Source organism: Asterias rubens, chromosome 1 (assembly GCF_902459465.1).
Source record: "Asterias rubens chromosome 1, eAstRub1.3, whole genome shotgun sequence".
NCBI lineage: Eukaryota > Metazoa > Echinodermata > Asteroidea > Forcipulatida > Asteriidae > Asterias > Asterias rubens.
The window spans coordinates 30,742,504-30,760,016 of record NC_047062.1 but is presented as its reverse complement, the minus strand read 5'-3'; the positions used below and the strand labels follow the sequence as shown (position 1 = coordinate 30,760,016).

The window sequence follows — 17,513 nt, the reverse complement described above, 5'->3', positions numbered from 1 at the left end:
AAGTGCTTGAATCTTAAGTTAGGTAATCCTAAAGGAAAACTACCCTGGACTGGTGCATCTCCCACCGTCAATAGATATTTCAGTGCAGGCGATGTTAAAACAAGAGGAATGTTCAAGTAGATAACAGAACACTAGAACCGGTGTGGCAAAAGATTCTGACCCCCTACATGTACATGTACGGCGAACTGCGCACAAACTTCTTCTGATAGCGCCCTCTTATGAACCCTCCTCCAGCCCTGGTTAATTTCCCGTATGGGGGACAGAATCTCCGGGGGCACAGATTTCCCTATGACACTGGCACCAGGCATACAAGCACCTAGGGGTGGCACAGACCTTTTTGAAAATACCCATTGCCCAAGCGCTAACTGTTGAATGAAATGCATGCTGGTCTAGCTAGTGATCAAACTTGGCTAGCTAGACCAGCATGCACCTCATTCCACGCCTGATGTGCGAGTACCGAGTATTTGTGATAAGGTCTATGGCTGTAATAGGCCTACAAAAATTGTTGATAAATGTTGCAGGGTCTTACATACATCTCCGATCCAACTTACTTGTCATCATTGGTGTGGCAGTTCAAAGCTGATGTGTCTCTGCTTAGGATGTCTTCCAGTCGGCCGTAAGGAAGGGTGCGTCCCTCTGAGCAATTGACCACTACCAGGCCATACTGGGCTGGATTCACCCACTCATATCCAGTCCTAGGGATTAAGGGCAGTTAGCATTTTAGTACTATGAAATACTTGGGTTACAAAATACACATTGTTTAATATGACAATGGCATTAGAGACGATATTGCTTAAAGTTTCAACACATTGTTTTCAAGTTCACATCTGAAGCCACCTATAGACTGTGCAAGTCGGGTGCATATCGGAATGAGGAAACATTCAAACACAAAAACATGTTTTTTTTCTGACATAAATTATATCTTAATGACAAAATCTGGACAACAAAAATACTCACTCAATTTGTATCAAATTTGTTTCAGCTTTTATAATAAATACACAAATAATGTGCTTATTATTAGTGAAACAAAATTAAAAGTCTTGGAAAAGGATGTTTATTTGATCTCAACTTTTTTTATATTTCTTGAGCGGATCGTGATAGTCACACGAGTGTAAAAATGACATGTGACGCAGTTCAAAGAAGACGGCGACACCTCAACAACAACAAATTGCAATGACAAAGCTTCCAGTGCAATTACGACATACTTACTTTGCATTAGTTCCGATCCAGTAGATAATTCCATTCTCATCAAAGTCGTGAGTATGTCTGAAGGTGGTTGCAGAACCTTCCTTCATTCTCTTGATGAAGGCAAAGCTAGAACGTTCGTAGTCGTACCACTGCTTGGCAACCTGACAAAAAGAACACAGTCACAAACATTGTAAGTAACAGTCCAATTTCAAATAGTTCAGTAGCTCTGCATATCCGGCAGGAAACAATGCTTAGCACTTTGAGATGCCCATCGGATATGATAAAAGTGCTACATCAGAACAGTCTCCTGATGATGACTAGAGCAAGCTGGTTGAAACATTGAGACCAAGTAAGAACTCACTTCGTGTCAGTCAAGTTGATATGGATCCACTAAAAGCTAAAAGGTTTCCTACTTCGCCCAAGGACATGTAGTACCTTAGTTAAAAAGCAGGACAATTCTTTTCAGAACCAACAAGCCTCCCAAATTCTGAAAATCTACTCCCCGATAGTAGAGTATATAGCAAGACAGTTCTCTACAGAACACAACCAAATATATATTGATACCTCACCATGCAATGCCTCAAATTCCATAAATTATATCAGAACTACATATTGTTGCTAATCAAACGGTTCTAACACTTAAACTTTTATTGAGACGATTGAAATCTTGGATGAGGTGTCCGTTCTCTTCTTACCATTTTCAGCAGGTATCTTTCCAGGCTAGCTACGGTGGTCAGTGGCTCCATCTTGAGTGTCCGCCCGGTGCGGTCAATCAGAGACGCTTCTCCAGATGCCCTCTCTAGACGAAACCTCAACCGCCTCGTCAAGACCTAAACAAAAATATATATAAATAAATATATATAAATCATGATGAGCATTTTCCGTCTAGGATTTGTGGACCACCTACATGTAATGTCTTCTTTATAAGATCCATCCCCTGGAGTACATACCCTAAAAAATTATTTTTTTTAATTAATTTGTTTTCATTTGTTCTGGTTGTGAACCAAAGTACTCTCAAAAAAGGCAACTTAATCAGCATACTAGCCAAGGACCCAATGGAAGGAAGTTTCAGTTTGGGAAGGAAGTTTGGTTTTAGATGTGGGAGTGAACCCCAGAGAACTATTCCAGGGAAACCTGCTATAAGGTCGGGACTGAAAACCCAGTTCAATCGTGCCCTGGTGTGATCCGAATCAAGGTCCTAGAGGTGGAAGGCGAGGAAAGATACCACTTATCAACCCGCCACTGCATCCAATGATATCAGTGCCTGTCTTTATCCTTGTGAATAAAGACAACTGCAAGTGTAGCTAAATGGTTCCAAAAGCTGTCCCCAACAGAGGGCATGCTCATAGTAGCGATGACATTCTTACCTGTAGCCCATAGCTTGATCCTGGTGTATCATACAAGAACATCGGTAATCTCTCTATTGACTCCAAGACTGCAACAAGCTTCCTGATGAGCATTACTGCTGGAGTCACCGCACTACAAACAAAATCCAGTCAAACAAAAACAACTCTAATACATTTAATATTTAGTATGGACTAGTGAACAAGCTGGGGGACTACCGAAAGGACGAGCTTACTGGTCCTGCTGCCCAGTCTATGAAAAAGTTAAGGGCAAACCTAGCCTAAACATCTGTTGTCCCACTTACAGGCTCCTGAATTACGCCAGAGAATGGCCTTGAGCCTGACTCAATAATCAATATTCTGACAGTCAAGTGGTACGGATGTACCGTAAATCTCACATTCTACGACACGTTTACATATAAAACATCATTACATACATGTATACGTTGTATCCAATGATATCGCTGGTTCTGTAAAACCTGTTCTCACAGGGGACCAGTCTAGGGTGAACTCTGCTTACCCTTGCTCATCCATGGTGTCTCTGAATGCCGCCTTGAACAGGCTGATCCTCTCTCTAAGATGTCTGTCATGAGATGCAACATGATCAAAACCCTGAAACGAAAGAACCATCAATTAGAGACATCAGTAGGGTTTCAAACTTTGATAGATAAACTGTCAGCCTGCCCTAATATATTATGTGGTGAATGCATCCAAACAGTACACAGTCAACCCTTCTACTGTCTGACCATTCATTATCATCTATGTTGGTTCTGAATGATAAACTATGCCAGCCTGCAATATTATATTATGTGGTGAATGCATCCAAACAGTACACAGTCAACCCTCCTACTGTCTGACCATTCATTATCATCTACGTTGGTTCTGAATGATAAACTATTATATTACGTGGTGAATGCAAACATACAGTACACAGTCAACCCTCTTACTGTCTGACCATTCAATACCTTCCACTGTGGTTCTGAACGATAAATAAACTATGCCAACCTGCATTATGATATCATGCGGTAAATGCATAATCTACACAGAACACAGATAGCTATGTGCACATTTGTGCCACAAACACAATGCTGCAGTTTAAAATAGTTGTTGAACTCCCTGAACAAAATGGTCCCAAGAGTAGGAGGGTTAAGTCAAATAAATGTTTTTCAATCCAGACTTACATTGTTGAGACAGTACAGCAGAGCTTGAACCAGACCACTGCTATGAAGCTCATATGCTGAGATGTTATTCTCATCTTTGAGTAGGAGTGTCAGGGACTCTAGAGCAGTCTTTAGTAACTCAGACCAACTCTGCTCTCCTTCTGAAGGCTGAAATAATAATAATAATAATAATAACAATTCCATCAAGATCATGTCGCTGAAAAACAGACCACAAGTGTTTATCATACAGCATTGTTATACCTCTGTACAAATTGCGAAGTTTGATTGGTGGAGAACCAATCAAGTGCCGTGCAACAAATACGCATGTATCATGGCTAAAGATGCGCGCTACGCGTAATGCACAGCGCGCCGGGTAACATGAAAAGTGATGTACACCGGTGTACATCACCTTGAACGTTCCCACCGTTGGTCGATTTCCAGCGCTGTACGAAACACACGCGGGTTCGAGGGAACAGGTGTAGAATTGTTTTTTATTTGGACTGTTCGTCTGCTTATTAAACCATGATTAATAATGTTTGAAGATGACAACAGAACTTCGAGAAGAGGAATAACAATGTTACCAAGGTGTAACAAAACAATTGTTGCACGCTGTGACTGGGGTCCATGGGTTTTGTACACCCTCGGTGGCAAATGGCACCCTCGGCTCCGCCTTGGGTGCCATGTTCCCCCTCGGGTGTACAAAACGCCATGGATCCCGTCACAGCGTGCAACAATTGTATACTGTGTACCAGACAGTCTTTTAAAGGCAATGTAAACCTTTGGTTTTTGGAACCACTCAGTGTTTTATCCTATATAAATGAAGAAAAATTAACCTGTGAAAATCTAAATTCAAAAGGTGGCTGTGGTTTTGAAATATCTCCCAAACTTGGAGTGAATTTGTCCGAGCATGGAGAATAATCTCTATAGGAATACATAATCTGAGAAGCAATATCACGGTACAATATCACAGTACATGTAGTACTTCTTATGTTCAAATTTTGGGTGATAAAAAGTGATACCTTTTTCCATACCCGTAGTTCTAAGTGAAATGTTTCTCAAAGTGCATTATACTATCCAAAGGTACTGTACTTTTTACCATGTAAGTTGTAATTGTCATTTATTTTAAGAGCCATTACCAAATGTACACAGACCCTTTCATAAAAATAATAGTAATGACCATTTTTAGTGCGCCATGTCTGTCAGAAGGACACTCTTAGCACATAGAAAAAGAACTCTGTGAATGATGACACTTAGGCCTAAAGCCGAGACTGAACAAGTTAGATTTAAAGATAGTTTTGAAGTTAGAGAGAGAGTGTCTAAAAGAAACCACACGGGATGATTTATATGCTATTTGTTTCTTACCTTGGAGAGCTCACTGTGCATCTCACATGCCTGTTCAATGTGCTGTACGATGCTATGGAGCTTAGCCACAATATCCCGAGGGTGTGACTCCGCCGCTTTAAAGTGGCAGTCGTACAACTCACGCGCAAGATTCTTCACCTGAAACAAACAAATAAACATGTTTGAGTACATTATTCTAAAAGGATCTTTGGGGAGATTCATTAAGTATTGAGAGTATAAGGCTGAACAGGTACGAACATGTTCATAGCCCAGTTCATACTTCCTGAGAATGCGAATGCGATACAAATGTTGACGTCACATATGCATTCACAACGAATAATTCGCAGGGGGTTGAGTTGTGCTCAACTCTCTTACGAATATCGCTGCAAAAACAGAGTTGTGGCATCACATTCGCATTCGCAGGAAGTATGAATCGGGCTTTATTCAGAGTAACGGCCCGGTCACACGGGCCCCGGTAACGGGAACAAAAAACGACAACGATAAAAATGCACGCCCTCTATGGTTGAATGAGCGTATTCTGCATGGAGCGTTTATCGGGGCCTGTGTGACCGGGCCTTAACTCCGCAACGTTGTAGCCTCGGTTAAAATTAAAATTTTCCAAACAAGAATTCTGAGCTGACCACATTTGCAATCGAGGAGTTTTTTTAGAATAACATTTAACAGAAGCGGAACAAAGTTTCTATAATCAGGGAGATTTTCATATTTCATAGAAAGATTGGTTTATGGTTTATTTATTTTAAAAAAGTCATCACGTACTGCTGAGCTGCGACATAATTCACACTCGTTAAAAATATTTGTTAAAAGCTCGACAATAGAAAATACATAGTGGTTTATTTTCAGGGAACATTCTGCAGAATCAGGAAAGGGTTGCGATTCTGTATCTGCAATCTACCTTCTGTTTGACTTGCTCCACTTTGGAGCGTAGCCTCTTGCCTCTCTTCCCTGTCCAGCTGGTGGAGAATTCAGGGCCTAGGGACGTCTCCGCTGTGAAGGTGTGCTTGGTGCCGCGGTTGGATTCGAACACAAACCCAGCCAGATCCTCACGTAGGATAGTTGCCTGTCAACATCATATGTATAAACAAAGTTGGGTTATGTTTCAGAAATGATTGGGTGATGTGGACCCAATTTCTTTGAAATGTCAGGCAGATAGTACTGCTTGACAAACTTCTTGGCTAATCAAAAATTGAGCAGGGCACCTATTCTACATAAATGAAGATGTACACAAAAAAACTAATATCTGAAAATTTAGTTTTCAAAAGATGGTCACAGTTTTGAGATAAAGCCAAAAGTCCTGAGCGTATATGTCTACACAGAAAAGGGTAATCACTGAATACCCACGCAATAATGCTTGTCATTTTCAAACTGTTATCTTTTTACATATCCGAATTATTTCAAAGTGAAAATGTTTCTCAAAATGCTTTGTACTATCAAACGCAGCTGTAGGCTTTTAACCAAAGGTTTTTATTGCCATTTATAGTTTAAGAGTGATTACCAAACGTATACCTTCCCTTTAATGTGCAAAAGAATACATACAAATGAAAATGTTGGTTCTCCCACATGTCGATTACAAACAACTCAGACACCCCTAGTTCCATCCACTCACCTGTTGCCCATCAGAGTTATTGACAATGACCTCCCCATCCTTCTTGCTCTGAAGGGACCAGTTACCGACTACCAGCTTAGTGGGTCCAACACAGCTTAGGATGGGATGGCTGCATGATCCTGCTTGCACTTGGCTTCTAGCACGCTGGAGCTTCTCAAGGAACTCTCCACGGCTCTCTGTAAATCAGACAGAACAGTGAGATCAGTAATAAGTTGATCTATACACCTTTGTCATAACACCACCATCTTGGTCATATTCCCTTTCTGGGATAGCTTTAATGAATACAGTTTTGTAATAAAACCAACAGTGACCAGACTATTTTGCCTTTTCAGATTTTGTGTTTTCTTTTTTTCTTTCTTTTTCTTTCTTTCTATTTATTTATTTATTTATTATTTTATTGTCACACAAGGCAACTTTTACAGGCAGCTTGGAGGCAACCAACTGGTAGCACATGAGTGAATTTTGGAACATTATCCTAAGATCCACAAGAAATGTGAACTGGCTTTACTTCTTGAAAGACTTTACTTCTTGGAGATTGCCTGGTGTGCTTGCCTGTAAATTGCCTCTCGTGACATGGCATTTTGGTTATACACTTTTCCACGTTCCCAAAGGGAAACTTAATTCATATGGCAGCTGTGCATTTTCAAGTTTGCTAACAATCATAATGTTATGGAATGACCTCCCTATAGACATCAAAACTTGATTGATTGATTGATTGATTGACCGATTGATTGCACCTACCTGAGCTGTCACATCCACCCTCCGGGCTCCCACTAGAGTACATGGTAGCCAGTTTACCATCCAGTATGAATCTAAACCATCCATTACTGCCATTTGATAGCTCTAATGCCGCAGCATCACTCCAGATATACAAGCAATCTCTGCCTCTTGCCATACACCAGTCCTTCCAGTGGTAGGGACGACCGGCTACTATCTCCTTAGCATCCTCCATCTCCTGATCGCCAGTTTCCTAAAACACACGCAAACAAATGATATTATATACGGTGTCATGGGTGAGTGGTTTAGAGAATCATAATCGGTGCAAAGCTCCAATGTATTTGCAACTTCAGTAATCATTTTTCATGTTTGTACAACCTGTTGCATCACATGTTCACCCAAAAACAACATAGAGTCTGGACTTTCTGCAGGCCGGTTTGTATACGGCTCAATTCTATCTGAAAACCTCTGGAATTTAGGTTTCAATTATGACACAAAATGCAAATTTGTCAATATGACTAGCATAGTATCTTGCGTGCAGTGAGGCCCTGGAAGTTACTAGGTTACTAATTAGTAAACAAAGGTTACATGGTCTACAAGTTCCTTGTTTAGACGTTTTTTGCAAGTAAAAATTTAACATTAGTTCCAAAACTCCTCACCCATTTCTTGAAACTAAAATGAAATGTTACACGAGCCATTGGGTTTCCTCTTAATATTATTACCAATGGTATGAACAGAAGAAATTTGTGCACCAAATGCTAGCCTAGAGGCCATGCTATTCTGTGGCAGTCTGTGGTACCTATGTAGGTCACGAAATAACTCACAGCACCCACATCGATTGCCATGGTGCCCTGTGCTTTTGCTGTAATGCCTTGTTCTTACACAAATTTAATAATTCCTTATACAGGTGCCCCGTACCAGAGTAGAAATATCACATAGATGCATCCGTCCTTACCTGTTTCTTGTCGTGGACCATCGGTCCTTCCTCTTCAATGACTTCAGGAGGACCAGCTAGTGAGGAGACTTTACTGAAGATGCCCAGCCGTGCAAAGTGATCCAAGAAGAGCTCCTGTCCCTTACGCATGATGTCTTGGATGATCTGTAGAGCTGTCAGGTGACCATCGTCATCATCCTGTATCAAATATCAGAAGGCATGACTTTAACATTGGCATTAATAAAAATAATACCAACACTTATATAGTGCCTTAATCATGTTGACATGGTCTAGGGCGCTGAACATGGCATCAGTAATGGACAAATACAAAAATAAAGAAACAGAATTATAACATTAGGAGTAAAACAACCATTCAACCTGTAATAGCAAACATGTAGCTCCATAAATAGAAGTATTAAACATGCAAATGCATCTTAACAGGCATGATATTTGGTTCTTGGAAAAAAGAAGGAACATTTCATTGAGTATGAGGGCTGAACTACATGTACACAAGGTGTAGGCCTTAATAGACCTTTTGGGCTATTTAATCATGATTTACCCTGAAATTTCCAACTGCGAATAACAATTGGAAATCAGACTAAAGTAGAAAGAATTCAGCTTGCATTAACAAGATTTCTTGTGACCCTTAATAATACCAATAAACAGTTGCTACATAGTGTTTACAATGGCACAGTTTCATAAAACTGCTAAGCAGACAATACTAGTTAGCGCTTTTTTTCACTCAGTGAAAAATGAGTTGGGAACCATTGGTAACAATGTTAACGGTATGAAATTTAAGCAGTAAAACTGTTTTTTAGCTAAGTAAGATTTATTCTATGCCTAGAAGGTTTTTTGTGCTAACTTTAAATGCAATTGGATGTGAGCAGAGAATGGTGACTGTATGCGCATAATTCCAGGGTAAACAGGCCTGGGGCCTTTCTGAAACATTGGCTTAGGCTTCGGACTCTGTCTGCTGATGTTCAAACCATCGCATACAAAATACACACTGCTGAAGGCCGAAATGTGTTTCCACTGAGTATGTAGCAAGCAGAGCCTAAGACGTGGACGGAGCCCAAGCAAAATTTAAGAAAGGCCCCTAGATGGCACTTAGGAAGAGCTTACCTCATGGTCCAGCACAGCAGCCAAGACTTCAACTAGTACCTGAGTGAAGCAGCCTAACTCCCCAACACACACCTCGCTCAGTAGCGGGCACGGTGTATAGTGAAGCATCTTACGTATCAAAGCAAGGCTAGCTTTCCTGTAGAATGAAAACAATAAGATTAAGACATCAGGGGTCGATTTCACAAAGAGTTAGGACTAGTCCTAACTTAGGACTAGTCCTAGGAGATATACAAATTGCATGGATGGTCCTAAGTTAGGACGAGTAACTGGTCCTAACTCGAGATAAGACTAGTCCCAACTCTTTGTGAAATCCACCCCTGGAGTCATTTCATAGAGCTGCTTAAGCAAAATATGTTGCTTAACAGTTTTCTGCTAAGCAAAAATAAGCAGGGTACCTGACCCAGATGATACATGTGACAAGATATTTTGGTTGGTAATCTTATTCTGGTAAGCATAATTTCGTTGTGCTTCGTTAATGTTTGTGCTTTTGAGCAGCTCTATAATTGGGCCCTGGAGTCCATTTTGTAAAACATTTAAGCAGGCATATTCTGCTACAGGAGAGAAATTATTCCAGGGAAACCAACGAAATCAGGTAGGGACTGAAAACCCAATCGACATAGTGCCCCCAGTGGGATTCGAACCAGGGTCCTAGAGGTGGAAGGCGAGGAAAGATACCACTTGCCAACCCGAACACTCTAACAGTTGTGAATTTTGTGTAAGTAATTTCAATCTCTCATAAAAAATGCTTTGATAGTTGGGTTGAAGCTAAGGACAGTACATTTACCTTATAGAAGGCATCATGGTGTTGTTGTAGACCTGAGCGAAGATTGGCAGAAGTTTGCGGAGGTAGACGGGGGCCATTTCTGGGTCACCCTTTGGTTCGGCAAAGTCAGACTCCCCCTCTGGCTTAGTGGCTTCTTCCGGGCTTGAGACTGCTGCATCAGATGTGGGTGTTACCGGGACCATCCATTCACCTATGGGGGAGAGACCTTCTAATTAGTGTGGTGCTTATAATTAGGCAACGTCAAATCTGAAACTATTGTGATGCTCTAAAACAAAACTAGGCACTCCATGCTGAAATTCAAAATGGAATTGTTTGCTCATAAAATAAATAAGAACGGCGCTTGCAAAAAGCACCTAAATGAGTTCTTTAAAATGATTTTTTTATTTTTATTTTAAATCACCTACCATCACAAGGCTCAACGGCCAATTCAAGGTGAGGGCTACACTTAACTAATTTGGGCTATCGACCTAAATCAACTGTTGTCACCTACTTCTGGGGCTGAAACAGGGTTACCCCCTTCACAGTCGATAAAGATTCAATTCAATTCAATTCAGTAACATTTATTTCAATGCTGCAATTCATTACAAAAAAAGCATATTAAGTTGAAATTACCCAAGTAACACAGTAACATGAGATAATAAATATATTTGGTGCACAATGAATCAATAATAATCGGCAGAATGACAACATGTAGGTGTAAGGTGAAGCAGAATGCTTTTGTACCATAACAAACATAAAACCACGGAACCATGACAGGACAAAGGAATAAGGAAGCGGACAAGACAATATAAGACAAGTCCAACACAGCTTACAAGTTACACCTTTTGAGACTATAAGAGTCAAGGAACTGAGCTCTTAGGTTTTTAACGAACCTAGATAAAGACGGTGAAGATTTAAGAGAATCATTTAAACTATTCCAATATGAGATGCCTCGATTGACAACACTGTTTTTAGACTTTGATGTTCTATTAAATTGGACGAATAAATTACCCTTAGCACTACAACGAGTGTTATATGCATGAATACTTGAAGTTAATGTAAAACAAGTATTAAGACAGTGAGGAAGTAGGTTATGCATACATTTATACATGAATTTACTTAAATTAAGGTGGTATAAGTCATTACATTTAAGTATGTTTAATTCTGCAAATAATGGTCCTGAATGCTCACAGTAGCAAGCATTCGAAATGACACGAACCACTCGCTTTTGTAAGAAAAGTAATTTATTACATTTAAAAAAACTGCCCCAGGTCAAGATTGAGTAATTAAGGTTTGGCAGAACTAGTGAATTATACAATGTTAATAAAATACTGTTCAGCAGGTAATTTTTTTGGCGATTCATTATGCCAATATTCTTGGATATTTAAGTAGCTACTTCGTCAATATGATTTTTCCAAGAAAGTTTTTCATCAATAGTTATACCCAGAAATCTTGTTTTTATTACCTGACTGAGCCTTGCATTATTCAATATCAGCGGAACAGATTGTGTGTACTTGAATTGGTAGGCACAAAAAATAATACAATTTGATTTAAGTACATTAATACATACTTTGTTTGCTAGGAGCCATGTACTGAGTTTTACAAGTTCCATATTAAGGTTTCGAATAGCCTCATCATCATTATTGTGAAGGCATGAGTATCATTCGCTAGGAGTCTGGCTGGTAGAGCAGAATGCACTACCTTCCCAACTGAGTGCAAGTAATTGTCCAAAAGAAAATGTTTGCTGTGCCACACTTGTGCCACTCTCACCTAGATGTTTCTCTAATGCCTTCAAAATGGTGCCTAGTTTTCCAACCATACTATTAACATTACTTTACCAGAGCTTAAAAAAAGTGATTAAAATTATTTATCAATTATCATAATTTGTTGCTCACCGGGTGATTGAAGTATCTGCATGACCTCTCGGTGACCTTCATCGTTCCTCTCTCTAGCTTTGTCTAGTGGAGTTTTACCGTCCTCATCTCGCAGATCTGGGTTGGCACCGTGTCGTAGAAGAGTCTGATAACAAATATTAAAATTTTGAAAAAACAGTCAGTTTCCCTGGCTGATGCTTTCCAGGCTGTATTAAAACTTGGGTATGATCCCTGGCTACATGGTTGTATGGCTTCCGACTGGGGGGTTAGATAGCTCAGTTGGTAGAGCGCTGGCACGTTTATCCAGAAGTTGTCAGTTCAAATCCCACTCTTAGTCAATTTTTATCCTTTAATAGTTTAGACATTTATTCTAATATTGGCAACAACAAACAAATGTATAACATTTATTTTAACCATTACATACAAACTATAACATCAATTGACACACCATTATTACATGTACATGTAAGATACTGTTAATGTTATTACCAATATGCAAGGAAAATGTGAACCATAGTGCTTTTCATAGTGCTTTTCCCTGAGACAGACAAGACTTGGACTGGACAAGGACAGACTGAAAGATGAGACAGGACAGATACATACATAGATACTATTGGCTTTGTAAATACATATTTAAGAAGTACGTTTTAAGTGTTTCTGAGAAACTTTCAAGCAGGAGGGATTGCTTTATGCCGGTTTGAAGGATAGTGCAGTGAAGATGACCTCTGACTTCTCTATGATTAAACCCAAATCACAAAGAAACTTTCAAACATTTTCATTCTAACAATCATTTGAATGTCTGTTATCAGCGGTTGTAAGAAAATGAAACATCCTGAGACAGGAATTTTCTGTTGGTCTGTAGATGAAGCGTCCTGATTTTACAGGACGTTAGATATAAGAGGTTTAAAAAAAACAGAATGAAGGATGGGAGAGACTTTGAAGGAAACTACCTTAGCTACTTGGGGTCGCCCAAAGCAGGCTGCATAGTGCAGTGAAGATGACCTCTGACCTCGATTGACATCAGCTCCTCGTTCACATAAAAACTCAACCTTTGATATTAAACAGAGCATGAAATCAATCAGTTAACATGAACTACATGCAGAAAACTCTCAATTATTATGCAAAACATTTCACTTCCAAGAAATGTGGTTATGAAAACAAGTTTTCGAGCTCAAATTTGAATCCCAGAAGCTTCGCTTCTCAGATTGTGTGCTTCTTCCTGCATGGACATGTTCGCTCTTGATTTTCGGCGATATCTCAAAAAGTAGACCAGCTTTTAAAACGAAATTGTTTATGTCTTAGTTTTATTGTATACATTATACAGGTTTTAAAACAATCGAACAGCTCCAAAAACCAAATGTATAATTTGCCTTTAAACAAACAGTGGACAGAAATTGAAACATGTTCTTACCATTTCCTGAGTTCCAAAAGCAGACGCCCAGTTTAGAAGCGTCTGGCCAACGTCATCCATGTAGTTAACTTCCACTGTCAAAATAAAGAAGCGGGAAAAAGTTCCGGAAGATAAATTACATTAGAAAAAAAAGAAGAAAAAAAAATTGTTTAAATTTTGATCAAAAGTTCTTGGATAAGATAGTTCAAAGCAGTCCCAAGCAAACAGAGAAATGGTTTCATCTTAAGTAAAGTCTGTCCCGAGCCGATATGGCTCATCAGACTTGGTGTTGATATATCCGGTTTCCTTGGCATTAAATGACTAAGAATTTCTTTTTCCCCTGGACAGGGCGCAATTTCATGGCTCTGCTTACCGTAAGCACAGAATCGGCGCTTACGAAAGCAGGGAATTCTGTGCTTACGGCAAGCAGATTACAAGGGTAACCGGCGAATTTTGGCTTCTGTGCGTGTGTACTTCACATTATTAGGCATTCTACGCTTACAAGGTTAGCGCAGAAATTCAGTGCTTGCACGTCACGCGGAGAATTGTGATCTTAAGTGCAGAATTCGGAGGTAAGCAGAGCCATCAAAATTGGGCCCTGGTTGCCAGGTACCCATTTGTACTCCTGGGTGGAGAGAACCAAGTATGGTAAAGTGTCTTGCTCAAAAGACCCAAGTCTCGCAACTGAGCAGGCCAGGATTCGAACCCATATTCTGTAAATTACAGAACCTTAGTCCTTGCCCTAGCACGCTTGGCTATGACACCCCATGGTGTGATTTGGGCAGTGAACAGTTTTTCTTGTATAGCAGAGTAAAATGCTATGCAAGATGTATCAGTTGCTGTTCAAAAATCTTCATTTGCTACCCAATATTACAATTCAGTGTGCAAAAACTTGTTCAGTCGAAACATTTTGCTATGCAAAAATGCTGGATGAAATCGTACCCTAGATTTGGGTAAATCAAAAGGTTTCTGTGCAGTGACACCATCACTGGTTCCCTTACCGCCAGTATCTATAGCATCTATGAGAGCGTCGGTATCCTTGCTTCGTATACAATCAATGAGATGACGATGTGAGCGTTCTCCAGCACTATCAAGACGTCGTATGCCACTCATGGTGCGCGTCGTGGTGCCGATGTTGGACTTGGGTAAGGCTGTCCGACCCTCAAACAGTAATACAAGAAGAAGGTCTACCAATCGCATGGTGTCTAAAACACACCTGGACAGAAGGACAAATAAATAAACAAACAATTGTCAGTCGAAGTCTACTGTATACTCCCCAGGGAGCTGAGATGGTTTAAGGAATGATTTAAGGCCCAGTGACCAGGGGTAATAATGTGTAAGCGCTTTGAGAAGCCCTTCAGATGTGAAAAGCGCAATAAAAACTGGTTGCTATTATTATTAATTCAATAGAAATACTTGTTAAACCATTCTTTTTTCAGTATTGTTTGAAGCTTTACATGCTGTGGATAAATAGGAAGAAACTATTTGTTTATAGTTTCTTCCTACTTTTTATTTATAGTTTCTTCCAACATTCTCTTTTCAATTGTGCTTTTTAAACTATTGACCGTGTATTTAGCTTTTTACTTGCTGTTGACACTGTGCAAATCAGCCTCCTGTCTGCAAGGGGCCCAAGTTAATGTCCATTGTAAAAAGGAAATAATAAATACACATCATTAGTATTAATACTATTACATCGTTTGTTCTCAGGTCCAAAATTTGTATGTAATGTTTTCTTGAAAACCAATGAAACCATACTATGTAGGTCTTCAGTAACTCAGTACAAGCAATCTGAGTTGAAACCAATCAAGTAATATAAAACTTCTCTCAGAACATCACTTGAAGGCACTGGACACCTTTGACAATTGTCAAAGACAACTTTTCTCACTTGGTGTATCTCAACGATGCATAACGTAACAAACCTGTGAAAATTTGAACTCAATTGGTCGTCGAAGTTGCGAGGGAATAATGGAAGAAAAAACACCCTTGTCGCACAAGTTGTGTGCTTTCAGATGCTTGAATTCGAGACCTCAGCTGAAGGCTCAAAATCAATTCAAATATTTTAGTGAGAAATTACTTCTTTTTCAAAAACTACATGTACAGTGTACGTTACTTCAGAGGGAGCCGTTTCTCACAATGTAATTACCAATAGTGTGTGCCTTTAAATAAAAACTTATTTGCACCATAAAACAATCTTTGAATTACATCCAAGCTATAAACACTTTTCATCTCTCAAAATATTTTTACAATAATAATTTTCTATGCATTGAATTTAAAAATTGATTTCCAGGAATTAAAGACCCCGCCTGACCCTAGGAAATTGAATTACTTTGCAAGCAATTCAGAAAGCTTCGAAGGACTTCAAGTGTTAACGTTATTCATGGGAGAAGCTGCATCAATGAATCTAACTCAATAATCTCCAATGCCGATTGAATACCCTGGGAGTATTAATCTACTCATGAATATAAGTAAAAGAGGAGGTGTTTTTTTTTCTCCCAAAGACGATCAGGGCCCTATTTCATAGAGCTGCTTTTAAAAGTAACAAATCTTGCTTAACCATTTACTGCTTAGCATAAATGAGCAGGATAACAGTCACAATTCAAACATGTGGAATGGTAATTTGGCTGGTTCTCTTATTCTGGTAAGACAAATTTGGTTATGCTTAGCTACTTTGTGTGCTTAAGCAGCTCTATGAACATTGAGTCTTTAACCACCGGTTCTTTACAGAACCAAAACTACTCAAAAGAGATTGCCACATGGTGTTACCACAAACCTCTCTTAGTTTTAACCTTGCCAAAACTCTCACTCAGCAGGGCTTAATTTCATAGAGCTGCTTAGAGCACAAAAAGTAGCTTAGCGCAGCAAAATAATGCATACCAGACCAGGGTAACCAGCCAAGGTACCATCTCACATGAAATTGTTTTCAATGGTATCCTGCTTATTTCTGCTAAGCAGACATTTGATCAACAATGTTTTCTGCTTAAAAATAAGCAGGGAACCAGTCACCAAGCGAAGACATGATACAGAGTACATTTTGGATCCTAACCTTTTCCTGCTTAGTCAAAATTGTTTTGTGCTAAGCTGAAGGTGATCTCTAAAGTACATACAAAGCCATCATCAATTAGTAAAACAAACCAAAGGCCTTGATTTTCACTTTTGAAGGGGCAAGGCAATTTTCTCTGGTAAGGAGCACTCTATGAGGAAAATGTGAACTTGCATTTGAGCTTTGCAAATGTAGTCTGATGAATTCAAATTTACGTGGTAACTAACGATCAAGGACGTCATTGTACCAGACAATTTTCAAATCTAACACCCAAATGACTTTGGCCTTGACCTTCCACTTATGAAGAGGCACAGCAATGTTTTCTCTTATAAGGGGCACTCTGTGAGGAAAATGTGAATTTGTAATTTTGAGCTTTTGCAAAGGGCACTACAGCACAGGGTACCACGGCAATTGATGTGGTAGCCATGGGTTAATTCAAGGCCTGAACCCGTACCCGCTTCTTAAGATGCAAGTACATAATTGAAATTCTAATCAATACTTCCTCAGACAAGAGTCTTTCCAAGGAGGATCATCCGCAAAATGAAAAAGAGAAAAATGTTTATTTTAAAAAGCATGAGTTAATGGGGAAAAATCAATGTGCAGGATTGAGGAAGTGGATAAATTGCCAGTAGGTTTAAGTCTAATGAGGCGCACTAATGTAGAGCTTGGGGACTGGAAGGGAGCCGAGGAAGTGAACCCAATTTAATACATGTACTTGAACTACACTTTTAAGTGCACTTGTCATGAAATAACATTCAAGAGGTGCACATCTGGTAATGATAGCTCTTATCAGATATTTTTTCATAGAGATATTCAAGTCAATAAATTAGCTGTGTAGAGAAAAAAAATTGAAGCAGAAAACCAGCCTAAATGGCAATTTTTATGACTAGTCCTTACATTACATGTTCTTAAGACTAGTCCTAGGAGATATTAAAAGCTTCTATAGGCTAGTCCAAAGTTACTCGTCTTAACTCGAGTTAAGACTAGCCTTAACTCTTTGTGAAATCCACCCCAGCA

The 17,513-nt window shown here is 39.5% G+C and overlaps 1 protein-coding gene across 1 annotated transcript in view; it reads right to left on the bottom strand.

Moving 5' to 3' along the window:
- LOC117293349 (E3 ubiquitin-protein ligase HECTD1-like) overlaps window positions 1–17,513 on the bottom strand; it is a 51,374-nt gene that overhangs the window by 17,615 nt on the left and 16,246 nt on the right. The window contains exons 7-23 of the mRNA XM_033775678.1: window positions 14,458–14,672; window positions 13,478–13,551; window positions 13,017–13,115; window positions 12,088–12,211; window positions 10,214–10,403; window positions 9,430–9,565; window positions 8,329–8,505; window positions 7,398–7,626; window positions 6,657–6,832; window positions 5,946–6,110; window positions 5,054–5,191; window positions 3,713–3,859; window positions 3,052–3,143; window positions 2,556–2,667; window positions 1,884–2,018; window positions 1,210–1,349; window positions 552–695 (exon numbers count right to left, since the gene is read on the bottom strand). Of these exons, the coding sequence (XP_033631569.1) occupies window positions 552–695; window positions 1,210–1,349; window positions 1,884–2,018; window positions 2,556–2,667; window positions 3,052–3,143; window positions 3,713–3,859; window positions 5,054–5,191; window positions 5,946–6,110; window positions 6,657–6,832; window positions 7,398–7,626; window positions 8,329–8,505; window positions 9,430–9,565; window positions 10,214–10,403; window positions 12,088–12,211; window positions 13,017–13,115; window positions 13,478–13,551; window positions 14,458–14,672 (2,493 nt within the window). The remainder of the gene's footprint in view (window positions 1–551; window positions 696–1,209; window positions 1,350–1,883; window positions 2,019–2,555; window positions 2,668–3,051; window positions 3,144–3,712; window positions 3,860–5,053; window positions 5,192–5,945; window positions 6,111–6,656; window positions 6,833–7,397; window positions 7,627–8,328; window positions 8,506–9,429; window positions 9,566–10,213; window positions 10,404–12,087; window positions 12,212–13,016; window positions 13,116–13,477; window positions 13,552–14,457; window positions 14,673–17,513) is intronic.